The 23242-nt window shown below is 43.7% G+C and overlaps 1 protein-coding gene across 5 annotated transcripts; it reads left to right on the forward strand.

The window, feature by feature from the left end:
- Nucleotides 1-1811: 1811 nt before the first annotated feature.
- LOC108027318 (putative epidermal cell surface receptor) lies at nt 1812-23063 on the forward strand. Of its 5 annotated transcripts, XM_050889441.1 has the most exons (11): nt 1818-1956; nt 3173-3320; nt 3381-3841; nt 13301-14583; nt 17472-17757; nt 17967-18599; nt 18662-18901; nt 19234-20235; nt 20827-21852; nt 22176-22400; nt 22464-23063. In XM_050889441.1, exons 3-11 carry the CDS (start codon nt 3472-3474, stop codon nt 22469-22471), a joined length of 5073 nt encoding a protein of 1690 aa, XP_050745398.1. In that variant the 5' UTR covers nt 1818-1956; nt 3173-3320; nt 3381-3471; the 3' UTR covers nt 22472-23063. The 5 variants fall into 5 exon arrangements, with proteins under 5 accessions (XP_016954206.1, XP_016954209.1, XP_016954210.1 ...); XM_017098717.3 differs by lacking the exon at nt 3173-3320 and having other exon boundaries at nt 1812-1956; XM_044092281.2 differs by lacking the exon at nt 3173-3320 and having other exon boundaries at nt 3384-3841.
- The last annotated feature ends 179 nt before the right edge of the window (nt 23064-23242 follow it).

Consider the following 23242-nt stretch of genomic DNA (forward strand, 5'->3'; position numbering starts at 1 on the left):
TTTTTAGTTTGATAAACAAAACGATATGTTAGTTCATGTGGACACCCTCGATGTTGTATGTATCTCCTTTCTAAAGCAAGCCAACAGCACTACATATAATAAAGTGATTGTTGCAAGGTTCACCGCATTTGGTTTCCTTTGCGGCGTGGTCTTCTTGGAACCTTAAAAATTGCTCCATTCAAAATCGGAGTGCATAAACTAAAGTTGCTTTATTATTATTATCTTTTATGTTTGGCTTGTTTTTTATTCTGTGGCAGTAGCAGCCTCTCAATGACAGTGCGATAAGCCCAAGGAAAAATGTAAAAACAAAGGGAGACAATGCAACTTCGGCGGTGTTTGGGCAACACCGAAAAGCGCATTTCTGCATTATTCTTTTATGTTTGCACTTTAATATATGCAACCACAAGAGCAGCCACAATAGCAAAGCAACTCTGCGCACATTTGATACCTTTTGACGTCTGCGAGTAGCGTTGAGTTGGATTTGATTTGAGTGGTGCGAGTTCTTTGAACACACATTTCCTCTTGCCGGCGGTTGGCCAACTAATGCCATTGATGTGTGATGACGGTTTCTGGGCGCGTCTCTAATCCCAAATGGTGGATTGATATTTGCATCGATGGCATTTGGCGGTTGATCACTGATCGGTGGATTCAATATTTGGGGGAGCAGCTCCGCAGATAAGGCCTTGGGAATGCCGAGTATGTGGGCTCGCTGATAGAAGTTGGAATTTCCTGTATGGTGTTGGATTTATTTTAAGTTAACATTAAATTAAATATTTATTTAAAATAAATATAAAATATTAAATATTAATTGTAATTGAGACTGTGTGTGCATCTTAGACTTCCTATTGATTAAAGAAGTTAACGCTTTGTAGAGAACCATAACTATCTTTTGTGTGTAATATTATATTTTAATCCCATTTAATTTTAAAATCTTAACTACATTGCTTAGTTAAGGTTACAAATGTTCGTATGCTTTTCTTAGTGATTTATAATTTAAAATGTTACTGGTTTAATAAAACCCTGTCAGTGTAATGTTTGTGAAAGTGTTTCTTCAGTTTCTTCAACATATCCCTTTTATCAAGTGATAGTTTTTATCACTCTTTCGAAACTGTAGACATTTTCCTTTATAATTTAATAAATGTAACGGTTATAAGCTGGGTAGAGATAAATATCTTAATACTGCTGCGACCCCAAGCATCCCTGACTCAAAAGCGCTTAGCATCTATGGGATGCATGGCCATTAATCCGATTCGACTTCTGAGCTCTTTCAGCGAGTCGGACAAAGAAGCAGAAGAAGAAAGAGACCCAGACCGTAGGCGTAATCGGAACAATGAATGCCAACTCGCCTTGTCTCGGGGTTTTCAATGGGATTGAGTTTTTCGCCAGCCAATTGGACAGTTCAAATAGTTCGCTGAGTTCACTTGTCAAGGAATTGACTATTGCAGTTGCCTTGCCAAAAAGAAAAAACCCAGTCTTGTGTATGCATCATGGTCGTCTTGTTTCGGATCCGTCGACTTCTAGAGAGGCCTACGAACACCCACCAGAGACAGATACAGGTACAGATACAGAAACAGCCTAGACACACCTGAGTGTGGGTGAGCGCGAGCGTTCAACCAGGGTAATGGGTATTATGTATTACGTCCCTGGCTCCGGCTCTCTCACCTGTTGAGCCCAGCTGACGGGGGAGCAGAGCGAAGCCACAGTCAACACAGTTGGCCAACTGAGCGGAGAGGAGCGGAAACCAGTTGCCTGCTGGCCGCCTGCAGACCGTGGTGAGTTGGCAGCGCTCCCAGCCAAGATCCATGCCACAGTGCCGCCGGAGAGATCAGTTGGTGGTCGTGCTTGAGACGGAGCGGTTGCCATCCGTATGCGATCGCATTACTTTCCGAGACATACCCCGCGCTGCCTGCCCACAAACGTGGCCAGATAAGAGGAGATACTACCTTTTCTCGCCGGGTTGGTGCTAATCTTCGCTTTAGTGTACCCTGAGTGTGTGTGTGTGATTTATGCAAATCTTTGCTTTCTTATTGAACAAACACAAGATCTGGAAGTGAAATATACGATTTGCAGGCCGACAGAAAGAAAAGAGAACCACGAGCGAAAACATTCCATTGAAAATGCCGAAAACAAGTTTTCTCCCTCCACCTCCGAAACGCTTTATTCGCTGTTTGCTTTCTGCCATTTGCCATTTCTACATAAAAGGAGTGAGAGTGAAATGTGAAATGTCAGTGCAAACAGCCACCAACTTTTACAATGACATCACTGGTTGTTAACTAAACAAATAGCGATGTTTGCCAACAATATAGAATAAATACAGCCGCCTGCTGTCTAACTGCCTTCGAGCTAACTTGGCCAAAAAGGCTTTGGAGCGCATTCTGCGGTCTGCAGCCGTTTTCAGTTGCAGTTTCTGCTGCTGCCGTAGGAACCGGTTCAAATATTTTCGCTATCGCAATTTGGGTCTAAGGTTTTTGTTGCCGTCGTTGCATTATAGCGAATTGCATGAGCATCGACCGCCTTGCATATACACAGTATATCTTTTCTAGAGCCCAATTTGCTGGCATTGTTTGGTATGCTGGTTTATTTGCCTAGTTTCCTATTTAAATGGTGAGAAGTAAACATTGTGCTAGAGGAGCCCAAAAATGAAAGATATTTATGAGGCGCTCTTGGGCTAGGCTTTGAGTTGTAAATCTAAATTAAATATGCTAAATAGGATTTCATATCGTGAATCTACACGGGTTCTTAGGAGTTTACGAATATCAAAATGCTCAAAAAAGTGGTGAAACAAAAGACTTGGGAAACGAACTTGTTTGAGTCTTGGCATTGAAGGATTTTATACTTTCACGCTAAAAATGTTGATAGTATAAATATAAATGGCGTAAGAAATATTTCATTGTTCAGGGCATCAACCAGAATATGTTTAACAAATTTACAAAGATTTACAAGCTTGGGCAACAAAAACTCACTCAGAAGTTAGTAAGCTCCGTAAAAAATTATCGATGGAGACACAAGTAAATACGAAAGCTGGTAGACTTCCCATATTTTAAAGCCAATACATGTAAAAACTTTCCCAGTGATTCGCTTTGTGATCTAACAAATCACTCAACGAATCGGCGGACAAAATATAGACACTTGACACTTGAGAGATCGTTATTCAACCGAGTTTCAACGGAAGTGACAGCATTTGGGGTTACGAAACTGAACCAATGACAAACAACAGAAACCGCTGCCGAAAAATGTCGTGTGAACTAAAGTAACCGCAAACCAAATCCCAAAACTCGAGAAAACTAAATAATAACTAGTGAACAAAAGTCGGTAATGAGGTATCGAGACCTTTCGAAGATTTAAAAGTACATGTAATTTATTTAATTCCATATTTATAGAAGATTACTATAAGTTAACAATAACAAGTGCAAACGTGTGAGAAAAAATCGAAGACGAAAGAGCCAAAAAAGGGGAGAAAAATTGACCAAAATGCAAACGTGTAGAAGGAGAAAAGCCTCCGGCGACTCGGCCACAATCATGTGGAGTAGAATGTGCCTGGCCACTCTCTGCGGATTACTGCTGCTCGGCATTCAAATTGAGCGAGCGGCGTCTGCGCCTGCAGGCGAGGATGCAGCGGCCACAACGATGCCACCTTTGGATGCCACAACAGATGCCCCAGACGGTGCAGCCACCACTACGCCAGCCCCTCCATCCACTCCAGCCACATCCACGATTGCCGTAGAACAAAGCAGCAACATCAGCAGCACAACCAGCGAGGCGGCGGATGGTTCAACGACTTCCACTTCCACGACGACAACAACAACTGAGGCGGCCAACAAATCGAATGCAGACGAATCTGGTGAGTCTCAAAAGCCCCAGTCCGGCCGAAAGCCATGAAAATTATAGATGCCTCTTAAACGCGACGACGCTCGACTAGATGAGGCATCTCATCCCGGTCTCCGGCCAGACACTTTAATCTCACCTTCTGGGCCCTAATCAAATCTGGTTCTCTGAGCCACCAATTAACGCCGCGCCGGTGCGTGACTTCTGGTCCGCCCTTTTATCCATTTCGTTTCGATCTGTAAGCCATTTCTACATAATTATTTTCCGATTCGGTTAAATGGAGCGAACAAGAGAAATTTTTGTCTACTAATGGGTGGAAGAATATTTGGGGATATGGGCGCTTTCCTGTTGAATTACTTAGTTAATTGTGCGGCGTATCAAAGCAAAAATATGAAAATTGAAGAGCCAGAAGCTAAAACTGAGAGGCAGCTTCCTCATGAAGAAATATTCTCATAACACTGAAAAGAAGCAAAGTACATTTTAATTTGTGTGTAGCCAGGGGGAATTTTGTTTCTACAATATAGCCTATGGAAATGGAGTTTCTGAATTAAGGGATTTAATATTTGAATTAAGTTTGCTAGGTTAATATTAGCGAGGATTTTGAGTCACTTTTTAACCAGAACTTTCCAGCACGTTTGAGTTCATCTTAGATAGAACGGTGAACTTTCATACACGTCCAATTTCAATAAACTTCTTTAGTGCAAAAGTAAAAGGCTCATTGTTCGGCGTTTTGTCAAAGCCAATCAAGTTTGGGAAAATTGGGTTTCCGGCTTAATTGCTGAGTTCATGGCTGTAACATTTTTATAATTAGCCCCAAATTTGCTTAAGGTTTTATGTCAGTTACACATAAAGTTCTTCTCGTTGCAAGCACGTCGTGAAACCACCAATTGCCTTTTCATTGTTTTGATACTTTTCATCTTGTTTCATTGATGACTCGATAAAATGAGGGGCCACACAGGGCTAGATCGATTCAGCTAAGCTTGTTGCCACGGAAAATGGCAATGTATTGTTATAAAGGGGACTGGCCCTATTCTGCTCCAAATGCCACGGGGAAGTTAATGAGATTTAACAACAAACTTTGGGCGATGGTAAGGTAAGCCTTCACAAATTACTCAATTTAAATGCAAAGCAGCCAACTGACATGACTCATGCCCTTAACCTACGTACTGTGTGCCACTCCGGGTTAGCTTCGGGTAAATTTGGGTGTCGGCATTTGTACACCAACATGGAATGTCTTTTCGCGGGGGCTGATTACATAAATATGTACCTAGAAAACTAGCTAGGAAAGATAAACAGCAATTAGTCATTGGCAGATTTGATAAATGAAACACCTACAGACTTGGGGAAGACACCGCACCTGATTGGATTTTAAAATTGGCATTCCCAGTGACGCAAACTCTTAGTTTATTAGGCTTCGAGTGGGTAGCTAGCGTATTGGGATTTAGATTATATAATTAAAGCAAATACATATATTTACATCAATCAATGATTGGGCAAGACTTTAGACAGTTGACTAACTGGTTTTGTGCTATAGTTGCGGCAAATGAAACAACTACTCAAGCTAATTATAAACTGTCAATGGATTTACAATAATAGAAATAACACTGGCAACAGATGTTTTTAACGAAGAAAAAATAATAAAAAGTAAATTGTTATTTCATAAATGTTTTCAATAAAGTTCCATATCATGTAAGGCCCGGTGTTTTCGGAATCTCCCGTATTATCGACCTTTTTTACAGCTCGGCAGGCAACTTGTTTTGTGGAAAACCCCAAGTCAAAAGAAACATTCAGAGGCCAGCAAATTGTTTACAGGCCGAGAAAAAAATTCAAAGTAACACTAATGAGTTGGAAAATTGCACACCACAGCTGGCTGTAGTTGTACTTGAAAGTCGAGCACATAAATCATTTATGTTAATTTTCAGTTTTGCGGTCTCATTTGAGTGCTAAATTATGGCCTTGATATGGTGGATTTACACGAAAATGCAGACACAGTCCCATTGAGCAATTTTCAATGCGTTGGCATTGCAAGTCAGGGACTGCACTCAAAATGGCTTGCCAAAAATAAATAAATATATTTTTAGGTGTGCACGAGGTCTTTTCAACAATAATAAGGATCACGAAATTTATAAAATTCAATAATGTGTATAAAGTTGCGGTAACGACCTCAATCGACAGGCCAACTTGTCTTCGGCTCACTTTCTTCAAGGGAAAATGCACGGCAAATAAAAACACAATGGGTAAAAATGAAAAGTGCTGAGTGACCTGTTATTATGTGGACTTGTTGGTTGTTTATTATTTTTACAAATCATAGCAAAGTGAAATTTACATATTTCTGGCACGACAGTCGTGATTTTTGGTATTGAAAACAATCCGCATCATTTCAGCTATGAGAAGATGCTGGGCTTTCGGATGACAAGCAAACATTTATGCGAAAACGTAAGGTTTTGCTGAATGAAACACGCTCAAGTCCCAGTACAATCTCAAGTTTGTGTCTTAAGTCTTTTGTATGCTGCGCCCATATGATCTTCTCTTCCCCGTCTTGTTTATATACGGCTGTTTTTTCTGTTTCTTAATTATTCGCCCGCTTAACAGAGAATTTCTGCGAAAGGCAGGCAGACAAGACTTTTGTTTTCTCGCACTTTTCAAGGATACTCGTTTCAGCGTGAGTGTGAGAAATATTTCTGCGGAGGGTGTGGCAATTCGGTGCGTGGTTTCTGACTTGAACTGCCGTACCTTTCGCTGTGGGTTCATGCTCGATTAGCTGGCGAATTTCATACGACCGCTATAATGAACCGATAAGTAAAAGTAGCTTAAAAAGGCTTTTCAACCGGCTAGTTCGAAAAATACGTTAAGTGTTATGTGCGGAGTGACAAGTACAACAACAGCCGCACTAGGCGATTGTTAATTGTCGGCCGTTAGCCGGTGGGCTTTTTGTTGCTGCCATTATTATGGCTTTGTACCCTGACACTCAACACAGCATCCAGCGCGTTTTGCGCGAGGGACGCGTGAAAGTGCAGACAGAGACAATTAACATTTAGGCCGTAAATATAGCTTTATAGATGTTTGGAGCCCAAGTGTCGAAAAAATCACTTTTGTGCTTTGAACTCCAAGTGGGTTTTCCACGACGGATTTGTGGGCTTTCTCCGCAACCCAAACACTTGGCAGCCTCCCAGTGAACAGAACCAAACGGGTTAGGCAGGCTAAAACCCGGCCTGGCCTCAGACTGAACTCAATCGTATTTATGTCAGGGCGCTAATCAAAATACAGGCGAAAATTCAGTGCATTGTAACTAGTTTAAAAACATGCATTAAGCAATGGCATCAATTCCACTTACAGTATCGTGCAATTCCCTCCCTGGTCTAGACGTGCGTCGGCTGGCTTGCATTTTTCAATTAGATAATTTTCAAACATATTTTTCTCACATACGAGTCTATGCAGCGACCTATGTTTGTGAGTGAGAAAAATGTAGCACAGAAAGGCAGTGTGCGGCTAATTAATGCATTTTAATTGCGAATACTTAGTGGCTAAGCGAGTGTGTTGAGTGTGCCGGGGCAATTATCTGTGTCATTGAACGGTGCCGAGAGCGGGAGAACGCGGACAGGAAGCCCGGGCTTAGAGCGGGAGCCTCAAGTAGAAGAATGGAAATTAATTTAATTACCTGTTATGAATAATATATGCTGTTATTTCAGCCAAAGATTAGCAAAGGGGTTCTAGCTGTTGCCCAATTACAGGCCACATTTAAATGCGGAGGTATTAGTTGCATTTGAATAAAAACATTACTTTCAAAAAGACTTGTTTAATTAATGGTCTTCGAATATCGATTATTCCTAAATATGAATACTAGTTGTTCAATGTTAACTAACACACTTAGCCGTCGAGTTAATTATTCAACCAACTAATCAGTTAGAATTATAAGCAACTTATTTAAATACTCGAGAGTCTAAGAGTAAATTATAACTTTAACAGTTAAAGTAAAGAATATGTTTTTGATCATTTACGAATAAATTTTATTGTATGGACATTGTACGTACATAAATAAATAAATAAATAATTTTTAGCTTATTACTGATTTTTGTACAACATTCATGACATTATATACCCGTATTACAACCTATCCTCTTTTTTCCACTAGTGCCATTCGATTGACCTTCAATTTCCAACGCACTTTGGCACTAGTTACAAGTGAGCTAGTCGGCGGTACAAAATCCACACACTCGGCTGGCTCAATTCCAATCCAAACTCCCCTTCCAATTCGATTTCATGGCCGGCCAGCAGCTCGCGTTCACTTGGCTAAAAGTGTCTGGTGTCATTCCATTGAGATCAGGCACAGATACAACTAGAGCTGCAACTACACCAGCTAAGTGGCGTTGTGTTTAGTCATATTGTTGTTTATACTTATTGCTGTCAGGGGTCTTTGTCTCGGCTCCTTCAGCTCGAACTCTAAATGGACAATGACACGCGCTCTTGGTAGTATTTGAAACTAGTTTTGCTTTAGCATCGGGCACCTCCTCCACCACCACATTCCTCCCCGTTTCGGCGGGTCATGCTGCCTTTTCGCTGTTGTTAGATGCACATGAACTTTCGAGTGGTAAAAGGTCAAACACTGGTTGGGAAATATTTTGCTTTATTGCCGAACCGCTTGACTCGTCTTTCCCTTTGGTTGTGCCTGTTGTTTTATGTTGAGGAATTTTACCCTATCGGAGATGCTCTTACATACCTGACTGACCGCCGACCACTCCGTTGTCTATTCCTATTCTTTTTTGGTTTCTCTCTCTCTGGCCTAAGCTCATTTTTATGTCATTAGCCAGATAGAAAGGCCGATAAGATGCCAAGAACTATTTGGGTTAGAAGCAAGCTCAGGTAACTGCAATTGAGATGAGTTTATGATAGTGCTGTGTGGGTACTTAGTTCTTTTCCCCTTACCACCGTAATGGAACTTAAAGTTTTAACAAAAATCCGGAAACAAATCACTCTCAAAATTAACACTTGCGGTCTTTCCGCCAGAGAATTGTTTCTATATCCATGTATAATTTCAGTTCATCATGCGTGCCATTAAAAGTTAACACTTCGTTTCACAAATTTCCATACTCGTCTTTTGTGGATTATCATCTTTCTGAACAAAAGCCGTGCAATTTCATTAACATCAGCCAATTTCTAAAACAAATACAATGAGAAAACCTTCAAGCAGGCGGCTTAATTAAAACAAAAATATATGAATTCGAATGCAGCCAACATCGAGGTTGCGTAATCAATTCGAATTTGTTTATAATTTGAAACTAAAACCGGACCACTGCCAACAGCTGCATAATACGGTTATATACGAGTAAATATATATTTGGGATTCATGACACACTCTGAGGCATGACCGTTACATTGCCCGAAACCCAAAATGGTATAGCCTTTCCCTTCCCTTTCCTATCTGCTGCCTTCCGATGGCTATTGCCGCTTTTATTTTTGTTGACACTTTTGCGCATTACAAAACTCGGCCAATAGAGTGACAAAGGGGGAGGAATGGTGGCAGGTTAGTGGGGATCAGAGGCGTGGGCATGGTCATTAGGCAGGGTACGATTTGAAGCACGGCTTCCGGTTGGCCACGATGAGTGCTTTCGGTACACCACGGGAACAAATTATAGATGCGGAAAATGGAAAAAAGTAATATGGATGCAAAAACAAGGAAGAAAATATTGGAAAAACAGAACTATTAGATTTTAAATTTATTTGTATTCACTTATTTTACATTTTTAAAGAAAGAGGTATGTTTTACATAACAATATTGTCTTTCAGTACAGATCCCAGTTCATTATTAATTTCAATAAACTTACTATGGGAAAAAAATTTTTTAAAACGTATCGAATATTTTGAAACTAATTATTCCCTTATTAGCTTGAATATTATTTAATCTATCGTAAGAAAGTGTTACGGGCTCTTACATTAAATTCTCTCTATCGAAAGCAACAAAAATAGCCCCTGAACGAAATGGATTGACCATGAAACTCTTTTCCCATCTCATTTACCTCACATGCCATTATCAACTCTAGATCAATGGTAGCCATGCCCCGAAGAAGAACCACTATCCCACCTAACAAAGACATCCGGTTGGCATGCATCGCTTCATAGCAGCTTGTCAATTCTAAGCACATCACTTATGGACTCCCCTTTGGCCCGTTCCACAACCCCTTCCCCCCATAGCGAATTCCCCACTCCCGCTCCCTGGCGAACTGTCTGTTCATTTGTTTGTTTGCCCGAGCCGCAGAACGTGCGGCGACTTAGAAAAACCGCAAATGAGTTTGAACTACCGGACAGCATTTTGCATTTCTGCATAAGTGGCCTGTCCTCGGGTGATTGTTTGTGGTGCTGATGGTGGTTAGCATTCGTTGTCGCATGCATATATATCATAATCAAGCTGGCTGACCGGCTTAGCGTTGAGTCATAAAAAAGTAAAGCCCAGAACAATTCGAGGCGAGGGAACCGATGCAGATACAGAAACTCGAGTTCGTTGTCTGAGTCTTTCGTTTGCAGTCCAAGAAGTTGGGGATAAAAACACAGGGAAAAACATGCATAACGGAAGGGCAGACCACCAAACAAGTTCTATCTTTGCAGCATGGCTATATATTTATACATATATTTGCTCTTACATAAATTGAAGATGCCTGGCTTCGCTTAACGAGTGCTGGTGAAAAATGAAAATCAATGACAGTAAAAGACAAATTGTGCGCCAAGAAAAAACAGGCAAAACAAAAGGAGTGGGGAGCACCGCAAAGAGCCTCGAACAGTTCGCGTATTATAAACGACTAACCGTGACAGCAAACAGCCCGTCCAAGAACCAAGAACCAAGAACGGAGAACTGCAATGGCAGCCCTAGCTGGAGCTCGAGAGGGAGCTGGAGGCTGCCAGCAGCAGCATAACGAACTGAAATTCAAGGTTCATGTCAGTAACCCTAAGCTCCAGTCCCGACACAACAATAAAAGCAACAGCTAAAACATAAAACACACACATAAAGATGTTCTCTCTATACAGAAATCGGCTGGGCCTCTTTCACCCATTCACTCGGTGGGCTAACGAACTGAACTGAGCTCTGCTAGGTGTTATACCCTTTAGTAAATAGCAAAGAAAAGAAAAGAGTTTTCTGCCCTAATTGATTTTTCCATTTTTTCAAGAACTTTCAATTGTATTTTCTGGAAATAAAAATGGATTCCAGTCTACTGAGTTTTTTGTGCACAAAGCTTTCTAGTTGCACAGTTTTTTTTGTGAAATTATGCATTTACATGTAATTTGATTGATAAATTGGTAAGACTTATGTGCACTTTTTGTGTAATATGTCTGCTTAAGAAATATATAAACGTGAGATTTTGTACTATTTAACTGTTCCTAACTTTATAGATCTGTTATTGGTTACTAAAAATGATCTTGTATATTCATACTTCGTCGTATTCTTGTAAAAGGGTATTTCCATTTCGAATTTGCACACTTTTAAATAGGTTCTTAGCGCTAAATTGGCGTTCGTTGCATGCCGACTCCGACTGCAAGACTGTCTTTGACTGCCTGACTGACTGACTGCCTGGAAGCGTCGAGTACCAAAGTAAATTTCATTTAAGTTCTCCTTCTTCTTATTGGAGCGACGACAACTGTTGCGTCTGCACCAGGTACCAGGAACAAGGGACAAGGGACTAGAGGCTAGAGTCTAGAGTCTGGGGTTTGGGGACCCGAGACCCGGGATCCGGGACCGCTTTAATGCCTATTACCACGCATGCATGACAGTCTCCCTCCCCCTCCACCCACACTCCCGGTAGGCCTGTCTAGGCGGAGGACTTAACTGGGTAAATGCCGTCCCCATGGGGTCGTATCCTACTCCATTCTAAAAACGCCCTTCCCCCTTCTAAAAACCTTCCATAAGTCAGAGATGTGTGTGCGAGGGTTATTTACCATTCCAACTGGATGATCGAGTGCCCGGGTCCGATGAAAATTGCTAAACCATTTTATAGTTATTACCGGAATGAGACAGAATTCAAATGGAAATTTTTGGAATTCTTTGACAGCCAGGGTAATCAAACACAATTATGCCCAGCCAAAGGAATATTGATTGACTAACCTGAGAGATCTGAGCCTAAAATTGGAAGATGGGTTCTTGAGGAAAATGGCTTCCCATCAATTAAGCTTCTTTAAAACCATTTCCCATTCATGTGCAGCAATTAGCAATCAAGTTCAAGTTCCCTTTAATGAATTAACTCTTAATTGAATGTTCCTGTGAAAAGCCTGCGAGTTGGGCAGAAACAATCTTGAATCTCTTGGGCATCCATGGGCGAGTCAAGTGTTTTGTGTCTGTTTTACAAAGCCTAAAGACCCCTTACTAAGGTCGTCATTTATTTATGACATGAGTTTTGCGCCCGAAACTATGCCCGAAACCAAATGTAATTATATAAGAGGGCCGGCCAACAGAGAGAGAAGAAAATCACAAAGAACAACAAGTTGCCGGGTACGGGTTGTCTGAGCCCACAAAAGAGCTTATAAGCCAACCAGCCCAACAAAAAAGAATCAGGAAAACCGAAGAGAAACAAGAATTATATCATAAAAGATGTGGCATGGCTGATATTTTGGTCGGGGCTTGTCCGCCCGGGTCTTCCGAGAATGGACCGACCTGGGGACGATGATTCAGCAGGCAGAAGACGCAGGCAGACGGAGCTTAATGAATACCTTGCAGATTTTGAGGAATTGATGCTGCGGCAAAAAACCGAGCCAAAAACAGAAATTACGTTTCAATGATGGCGATGGCAATGCGAATTGCGGATGGCGATGATGATGAGACGCGTGAGATATTTCCAATACGATTTAAGTGGTTTCCGCTAGAATTGCAAAAGAATTCTGTTCGCCAGTTACCGTAAATGTGGGACAAAGCCTTAGAGTTTGTTTACCCCGGCGATGACTCAATACTGGGGGACATTTTAGAACGGAACCTGGAAGTAGAACCTGGCCCGCCTCATTTGTTTACTATATAATAAGTAATAATAATGGTATCCCATTGACCTAAAAGTCCAGCTTCTCTACGTCTTGCTGGCCTAGTTTCCATTACATATTTACTCATAGACACTGCCCATAGTCATGACATAACATAATAAAGTTATAAACTTGTATGTCTTATGCTATTTAATGTGTGTTGAAAGGAGTTGTAAAAATCACATAAATATAACCATTTGGCTCTAATAATTGCCATGTTTTGGATTTTGAGGACCAATGAGCCACTAAAATCCATTGATGTCTTTTTATGTGTTGTTTAATTATTAATAACATCATAAGCATCTTTTTCAAAAGAGACTTACCCTCTTAAGTTTATTACAATTTTATTATAATATGTCAAGTGATATAAACCCATAGGATTTGAAGTGAGTTTTACAATAGAAGATTTCGAATTGTATTATTAAGCTATATAAAATATATTTAGTATTAGTAAATCTAACAAAACTTTTTTTTGACTTTTCAGAGTTCACCACAATTTTGCCGGTGCCGAGCAGCCTGCCAGTCGAGACCAGCATGCGATCGACGAGCATTGAGCCCATCACCTCCACGGAGCCCACGACAACGCCCCGCCAGGAGGCCGAGGGACCCGACCAGCATCCGGTCTTCTCCAACACGGAACCAGACCAGAGCCACATCCAGCACATTCCCCTGCGGGATGAGCACGCGGAGAGCAGTGGCGATGCCACCACCGAGATGCTGCGGGAGCAGCAGCAGGAGCAGGATCAGCAGCAGAACGAGCTGAATCAGATCTCCAACGAGCAGGACGACGTGGTCAAGGATCTCAACAATTTCAGACATCCGGCCACACTCATAACGGCCAGCAACAGCAACAGCGAGGAGAACGTCGAAATCGAAAGTGACAAACAAGTTGAGACAACGACGGCAGCAGCAGCAACAACAAGCGCTGCAGCAACAGCAACAGGTACACCAGCAACAGGTACGCCAGCAACATCCAACAGTTCGACAGAGGCCACCGTCCAGACCGAGCGCGAAGAAGATCCCTATCATGTGCATATACTGTCCGAGAATCATGATCGCCTGGCCGAACACGAAGATTATCAAATGCTCTCGACCAGCACCGAGGAGTCGTCCCCAGCAACTTCCACCAGCACCAGCACCACCACAGAGTCGGGAATTGCGGCGGGTATTGTTGTCAGCCAGGAGAACAAGGCAACCGCTGAGCCATCAACTGCAACCGAGTCAACATCCACATCCACAACGACAGCAGCCACTTCGTCCACATCGCGAGCACGCGCCATGCATATGAATGAGCCAGAAAATGAAGCGGCCACCACAATAACGCCGGACAGCGAGTCGGGACCAGTGATTAACATTGTTGAAGGACAACACATGCTGCAGCAGGAGGAGGAGAAGAAGGACGAGGAGGTGGTGGTCAAGGAGTCGGAGAGCAGCTCCACCACCGAAGCCTCGACCACCACCACCGAGCCTTCGCCATTCGTGGCCTTCGCCGGCGAGGGACGTTCGGCGGGTGGTGGCGATGACGTGGAGCTGTTCCTGCACCACAATGCCAGTACCCACGAACAGCTCATGGACCTTAGCGATGTCAGCATGGATGGGGACCAGAACGAGAGCAGCAGCAGCACCACCACCAGCACAACCACAACTAGCACCACTTCCACCACGACCACTGCTCAGCCGGAAACGGAAATGCCGAAAATCGTGGAAATCACCGCCAGCGGAGATACCATGCAGCGCGAATGCCTGGCCGACAACAAGAGCTACAAGGTCAGTAAGCAAAAAAAGTTAAGAAACATAAGAAAGAACTAAATTTACAAGAAAATTCAAAATGGATCCCCTTATTAAACACTTAAATGGTAGTTAGCAGGTAAATCCAGTTATTATAGATTAATATTATAAACTTTGTATCATAGAATCCAATTTCAAATTCGCTTTTCAAAAACCTTTTAAAGCTGATCTAACTAAATAAATTGATTTAGGAACATGAATAAAGAACACCAAATAATTGTGGTATGCCCTGTGCTTTAAAAGTTTTTAAGTGAGCCGATCACAAGTAAACCCAAACCACCAACGAGGAAGTTCGTTCGGATTCAGCTGTTCGAACACTTTCAACTTTTGACATTTGCAGCCGCCTGACGTGAATAGATCTGGTTATTGTTTCCGATTCGATTTTATCGATGGAGCCAGCACAACCATTTGTTAAGATCCGGTTTGACCGAAATGCAAGCTTTATGACAGCCATGATAAAATCAAAATAGAATATGTGTCAGATCCTGACAAGGAGAGAAAGCGGCGGCCAACGCCTCCATTTCCCTGTCGGCCTGCCCACTTCCTGACACGCAACTCCAATTTGCCTTGTCGTCACCTGGATTGCATAATGGCAACGAGTTTGGTGCTCATAATGAAACCGGTCAGAGTCGGGCCAGACTTCCAGCATCCACCGCCCAGCGCAGCTGCCTCTGCACTCCAAAAAAGCGGCGAAATATTTTTCGGTTAGCTTTTCCCGGCTGCTGCTCGCCCAAGCAGCAATTATGCAAATATTTGCGCACCTTAATATTAACAGGAAAAATGCTCGAAAAAGGCAGGCCAAGGAAGAAAATTCCAAGAAATCGCTGGGCTGTGATTGATGTTGACATCGCCCCTGTGGCTGCGAATCGGCCCAACCCAATCTCGGCGCCGATCACCATTCCCAATTCCCAGCAATCATCATAACAATGTGTCAATTGCCGGCGTTTTGGATAAGTCATCAGTCACAAATAAACCTATAAATTAGAATGATTCGCTTGAGCAGGGAAAACAGTGTCGCCTTATCATTCAGCTAATTAACAACCATCAGGCAATTTAAATTTCAATAATGTGCTGCACGCCTTAATGCGACTGTCCAAGTGTGACGTGTTCATCAAACGTTGCACTCGGTCTCTCCGCCTCGAATAATGGGGTCCAGTCATGTAAGCTCCATATATCGGCCTGCATCGGCTGTTTATATATACATACTTCAGATAGCCGGTGCCTGGAGCAACGCCTGCAGCTGGCACTACTTACTGACCAACCCATTTTCCGCTGCAATGCCCGAATCTTGGTGTTGATTTTGTTTTAATTAAACGAGCGTTGGGCTTTTCATTTCCAATACCCTTACTAAAAGAGGGGAAAAGAGATTTTTAAAGCATTGAATACCCACTATTTACAAATTGTGCAATGTTTTATACATTTCTTGCCCTTTTTCTCTTTTATGTTTTATTATCATTTTATTAGTTGCTGGTGACTAGGACCTTTTACTTTTAGTTTTGGAGAGCACACATTGTGGGTTATTTCAACAGAGCATTCACACTTCGTCTCTGACCCTCCTCATCTTTTATTTATATCTTTTTTCTTAATCTTTTAAATTGTTTGTGTTGTAGTTTTCATAATCGAGTTTGCGGTGCGCTTCGATATGAAATAATTTTTGCTTTCACTTTCACTGTTGTCGGTGGCTGATCGGCCCTCCCCTTCAACCGCCTCCTCCCTCCTCGTAAGTTTTTTTTTATAAATTGCCATCGATTGGCGGACACGTGCAACATGCCAAGCCGCATGCCGCATGCCGCAAATGTTTTTCGAATGAGCAGCCAAATAGCTAGGAAAATAATCAAATAAATTGCACAGTTTACCAAGTGTTTTTCGGTTTTCCTTTTCAGTAGTTTATTGTGCCAAAGTGGGCGTTTTCGGGCGTTTTGACTTACTGTTTTTATGGACGCCAAGGCTCATAAGTTCACAAGAATTGTGCTCATTAAGTGCCATTAAAGAATGGGGAAAAGGCAGGGGAGGCAATGGCCCCCGAACAGTGGGTCATTAAAATATTGCTGGGCAGAACAAAGGGGCGTGAATTCTTACACCTTAGAACATCAAAAACGCGTCGGAAGACTCTGCTAAACCATTAAGCCATTGGCTAATTAAAAGAACAAAGTGCACACAAAAGGTTTTTTCCACTCGAACAAAAGACTCTGGCCACGAACTTGCGTGGGCCCCGTCGAAATATGACATATTTGGTTATTGGAGCACCGCGCAGAGAGCAGGAAATCTCAGCCCAAGATTGCCATCATTCAACAAGGCGGATGATTGATGAGCTCCACTCCACTCACTTGTTTAGTTAGCTGTGCAAATTGACGTAATTTTTGCAAATAGCTTTCACACAGCGAAATGGAGGAAATGTGTTTTGACAAAAAATAAATGTGGCTTAGTAGGTCGATCTTCGGTCATTACCGGTATGAATTTGCGGTTGTTCTTGGTAATCAAAATCATGACTACTGGTGAATAGTCACAGTGAAAGTAGTATTTATTTTGCTTGTAAGAATTGAGAAAGGAAACTGCTAAGCCACGAAGCTTTTTACTAGCCCCTTATTGGCTTTCTTCTTCCTTAAGCTAGTGTATCATTTTCATTACTAAAGCTAGGAAGCCAGTATAAGTGTTATTTTAAAATTGTATCTCAGAAAAATTAACTTTTACATGATACAAAAGACATAACTTTACAGGTTCACAGCTTGAACAATTTAAAAAATCCTTTAGAATAACTAGTAAATTTAAATGAAGTCGTGGCACGTATGATTCAGTGCAAATTTAAGCAGAAGAAAATGACTATAAACTCAAGAATTTAAAGTCTAACCACTCACTAAAATCCCCAGCACGGCGAGCTGATGGAGCGGGAGTGCGACGAGCGGTGCACCTGCAACCGCGGCGACTGGATGTGCGAGCCCAGGTGCAAGGGACTGAGCTATCCCCGCGGCAGCCAGCGCAGCATGGCCAATCCCAACTGCCTCGAGAAGGTGGTGGAGGAGGACGAGTGCTGCCGGGTGATGGAATGCAGTGAGCCGCTGCTGGAGCCCACGGTGGTGGCCACTGAAGGTGCCGCACCTTCCACTGAGAGAACACCAGAGGCTTCTGTGACCCTGCCCCCGAGCGAAGATGAAGGTGAGTTGGCTCGCATCTTAAAGGCAGCTTTTTGAGGCTTTGCTGTAGTCGTAGCTTATACTGCATTCCCAAATCATCACTTTTTGGCTGGCCAAGCTTCCTAACATGTGCCGTGTTCTTTGTGCCTTCCATAAACATGTCCCATCCCCGCTGCTCACGCCCATCGTTCATTGCCACCTGACACCTGCACACCACCCACCAAATTGCAGCCGCGCCAAAGCCGCGAAGTGATTGCCACTATATGGGGGGTGTCTACAAGTTCCGGGAGCGTCTGGAGATAGGGTGCGAGCAGATCTGTCACTGCGCCGAGGGAGGCGTCATGGATTGCAGGCCGCGATGCCCGGAGCGAAATCACACGCGGTTGGACAAGTGTGTGTATGTGAAGGATCCCAAGGACGTCTGCTGCCAGCTGGAGCTGTGCGATGTCACTCTGGACGATCATGAACAGCAGCCCACCCCGCTGCAGAGCAACAACAGCGAAGATCCCGAGGAGCCCAATCCCTACGGCTTCCAGGAGCAGGCTCGCGAGGCCGGAGGGGCAAAGCCCACTTGCAACTTCAAGGGTTCCGAGTACGAAGTGGGCCAGCAGTTCCGCGATGGCTGCGAGCAGTTGTGCATTTGCAATGAGCAGGGCATCCACTGTGCCAAGCTGGAGTGCCCCTCGAACTTCGGCCTGGATGTCCAGGATCCGCACTGCATCCGCTGGGAGCCGGTTCCGGCGGACTTCAAGCCCTCGCCGCCGAACTGCTGCCCCGAGAGCATGCGGTGCGTGGACAATGGCACGTGTACCTACCAAGGTGTCCAGATCGAGAACTGGTCGCCTGTGCCCGCCAACTTGACAGGTAAGATCGTGGCTTGATCACCTCCATCTTCATTCCCCTCGATCATTGTTTATTTTATACAGGCTGCGATCAGCATTGCTATTGCGAAAATGGACGCGTGGAGTGTCGAGCGGCATGTCCGCCAGTTCCCGCACTTCCTCCGGCTGATTTGCCGTGCCATCCGGCCTTGGCCCGTCTGCTGCCCATTCCCGATGACGAGTGCTGCAAGCACTGGTCGTGTGCCCCCCAAATCCCGAAAATCGGAGCTGCGGGACACGACGAAGAGCAGGAAGCCTCAACGCATTCATCAATCCCAGCAGATGGTAAATAAACATGCATGACAGAGTAATCCCTTCTTTATTGGAATTTGCATGCCATAACCAAGAAAGTGTTTCCATTAATCGCTTCATTTGTTTGAGCTTTGTCATTACAAGATCATTTTCAGTTTATCTTATCGGCTCGTTTAGTTGACCTAATTGATTTCTTGCGCTTTTGCTATTTAATCGCGCTGACATGCTATTTAATTTCTTTTTACTTTATTTTTTATTTTCTACGCTCATCACAATCAATTTCAATATTGTTATTCACGCTATGCATTTTGTAAATAACCAAACTACAACAACCAACCAACCATCCAACATGCAACCGATAACAGAAACCACAACAACGACAGCGACAGCAAATGTTTCGACCAATACGCCTGGCAAAGTGCCTCAAATCAAGAAGGATGAGGATAAAAAGTCATCCCCAGCTGGCGCCTTTTATCCCACCCTGGATGGCAAGCCACCCAAGTCAATTGGCGGTCTGGGAATCTTTGAGAAGCCGGAGAAACCCGAAAAGAGTCACAAGAAGGTGCAGCATCAACAGCACCAGCACCAGCAACAGGAGCAGCAGCAACACCAGAATGATGTCATTTTCGACGGTGATCGCACCGAGGAGCAGGAAGGACCCTTGCCACCGAATGGAGGATTTGTGCCCTTCCAATTCGGCCACCAGCATCCGCATCAGCAACACCTTGGACCCTATGGTTTCTACAATCCAGTGAAGCCCGTCTACGAGGACTACAATCCCTATGAGCCGTACGATGTCAATCCAAATGGTACACCTCAGGGTAAACCGCCACCAGTGCCCACTAGTCAGTCCGATTTGTTCAACATACTGGGTTCTGATCAACCTGCACAACAGAAACATCCCGGTCATCCTGGACCTCCAATTCATCCTGGACAAACGCAAAAAGACAATCACAATCTGGGTCCCCAAGTGAGAATCGAGCAGATACTGCAGCACCTGCAGCAAACTGTTCCCGGTGGACCACCACCTCCGCCGCACCAGCAGCAACAGCAGCAGCAACAGCCACATGCGCCGCAGCAACATCCCGGTCACTATGTGCCCATCGTGCACAGTGGAGTGCCGCCGCCGCCACCAGGACATGGCATTGCCATTGTCGATGGGCAGGCAGTGGCCTACGAAAGCTACCCGGTGATCCCGGGATTGGGAGTCCCACCCCACCACCCGCCGCAACATCCGACGACACCGCAGCAACACCTGCAGCAGACAATCCTGCCCAGCTCTAGCACTTCCTCGGGACTCTCCACGCAGGCCAGCGAGCACAGTCTGCACCAGAATCAGGACAAGCTGTCCAAGCAGCAGCAGTCAGGTTGAACAATCTATTCTAGTCACCACACCCCCTAGATCCCCTCTACTCTGCTCGGCTCTTCAGCAACAACAACAGAAACACTGCGACAGGGTTCTACCGTACTAACTGAGACAACACCAACCACCACAAACCAACAACAGACACTCGCATACACACACCCATTTAGCACGAAAGATCATCCATCATTAACAAGCTTGCAGCTAATCCGCAACTAAAACGATTTCCAAACGAAACTCGATGATTAATATCCGAGCTACAAATACTAACCGAAATTTATAAATTTAAGTCAGAGATGAGCGGTGATCAGAGATGAGCGGTGATCAGAGATGAGCGGTGATGAGAGGTGATCACCGTGGGAAATTCCTTGGCATTTCCACGATACGAACCACATTTACCTTTGCCATATTTAAAATAAATTTAAGGAATGTAAACAACTATAGTTTCAGCAATAACACCTAAGATTAACTATTTGTGCACACTTTATTTAAAAAGTAATTGTCAATTGTGGATTTGTATGATCTCTAAAATTGCTCATCTTTTCTCTCATCCGTAATAACCAATTATTTAACCTAAAACCTATTTACTTTATAGGAGCTAGCAACCTACAGCCCGACATCGAAGTTCATACTCTGGAGGCAATCGATCCCCGATCCATCCGCATCGTCTTCACCGTTCCCCAGGTCTATGTGAACCTCCATGGACGCGTGGAGCTGCGCTACTCGAATGGACCTAGCAACGATACCTCCACTTGGGAGCAACAGATCTTCGCACCGCCCGAGGACCTTATTGCCACCTCCCAGATGGAATTCGATCTGCCCAGCCTTGAACCGAACTCCCTGTACAAGGTGAAGATCACCCTGATCCTTCGCGACCTCAACTCGCAGCCCACAAGCAGTGTGTACACCGTGAAGACGCCTCCCGAGAGAACCATCACGCCTCCTCCTCCGTTCACCGACTACAGGCCAGACTTCCAGGACATCTTCAAGAACGTTGAGGATCCCGAACTGACGGTCAGCGAAACGAATTCCAGCTGGTTGCAGTTGACGTGGAAGAAACTGGGTGACGACCAGATGGAATATGTCGACGGAGTTCAGCTGCGCTACAAGGAGCTGACGGGCATGATATACTCCTCATCCCCGCTGATCCATCGCACCCTGACCAGCTACACCATCCAGAACCTCCAGCCTGATACAGGCTACGAGATCGGACTCTTCTACATTCCATTGGCCGGACACGGAGCGGAGTTGCGCGCCGGACACATGATCAAGGTGCGAACCGCCCAGAAGGTTGACGTGTACGGCTTCGATGTCACCGTTAACGTTACCAAAGTCAAGACCCAGAGTGTGGAGATCTCGTGGAACGGAGTGCCCTATCCGGAGGACAAGTTCGTGCACATTTACCGGGCCATCTACCAGAGCGACGCTGGCAAGGAGGACTCCAGCGTTTTCAAGGTGGCCAAGCGGGACAGCACCACTGGTACCCTGATCATGGACCTCAAGCCAGGCACCAAGTACCGCCTCTGGCTGGAGATGTACCTGACCAACGGCAACACCAAGAAGAGCAATGTGGTCAACTTCATTACGAAGCCAGGTGGTCCAGCCACCCCAGGCAAGACTGGTAAGTCGACACGTTATAATAGATTGGGGCTATAAAGTGTTATAATTATTTTTCAAGTCTTGCTATTTTTCGAAAGGATTGCAAAGGGATTTAAATTGTTTGGTGAGGGAAATAGTGCATTTATTCGAATTAATATACCATTTAACATTTTAATTAGTATTACCTTACTACCTGTTTTAGTTAGATTATTTACTTCCTGAATTAAAGACCCAAAACTATTTATTTCATTCGATTTAAACAATTTCTTGATTTTAATTAAGTGTTATTTTAAAACGCATCCTTTTCATTTCGAATCGTCAACTTACACCCCTTTTTTTAATTAGGCAAACTTTTGACCGCGGGTACGGACCAGCCCGTGGGCGACTACTACGGCCCTCTTGTGGTGGTGTCAGTGATCGCCGCTTTGGCGATCATGTCCACCCTGGCCCTGCTACTGATCATCACCAGGAGACGAGTGCACCAAACGGCGTCCATCACGCCCCCACGAAAGAGCGACGCTGCCTACGATAATCCCTCATACAAGGTGGAGATCCAACAGGAGACTATGAGTGAGTGCAGCCCGAAATCCCATTAAGGTGTAATATTAAATAATACAATTCTTACATTTCCAGATCTGTAACTGACTCAAATACCTAGTTTAAAATCAGATTCTTGTAAATATTGAAGGAAATAAGAATGGAAAAAAAACTCAGTGTCAGTAAAAAAGCATAAGAAAAAATCCTGAACCAATCAGATGAAACCAGTTGGAGAGTAAACCATTTTCTTAAGCCGGCGCAAGATCAAAAAACTTGTTCAAAGCGAATCGCCGCCATGTTGTATGTAGTGGTTAAGTAATCTAAAAACACACATCTTTTGTTAAACAATTTGTGACTTGTGTAAATAGAGAGAGAGTGAGACAGAAGGAAACACCCTATGAACTAATTGAAAGAGCTCCACAACTAAAATTGGCCTCGCTGGGCGCATCGACTCTTCTAGCGATTTCGAAATGCATACGAGTTTAGTTAGTTTAACTTGTAAATTTTAGCTTTACACTTACCATAATTAAGGGCGCATCAGCAGGACCTGCCACAACAGCAATATTTGGTCCAATGATGCGTTTTTTAATTAACAGTCCATAAATATTTAAATTAGCTTGTAAAACGTACAGAGATATGCATATATATGTGTGTATGAATAAATAAAGAAAAGATAATAAAACCATAAAACAATGACCTCTTTATAAATTTATGTTGTTGATTCAAATTGAATCAGAAATAATTACACCCGTAACTCCCCAAGTAGAAGTGAAAACTCTTCAAAGCCGTAGTCCTCCCTAAAAAGACCACACCACGGAAAATGATAAAATAAGAAATTCATGTTTTTCTTTTTGCCCACAGCAGTAAAAGAAATC

The sequence above is a fragment of the Drosophila biarmipes genome, chromosome 3R (assembly GCF_025231255.1).
Source record: "Drosophila biarmipes strain raj3 chromosome 3R, RU_DBia_V1.1, whole genome shotgun sequence".
In the NCBI taxonomy this organism is placed as follows: domain Eukaryota; kingdom Metazoa; phylum Arthropoda; class Insecta; order Diptera; family Drosophilidae; genus Drosophila; species Drosophila biarmipes.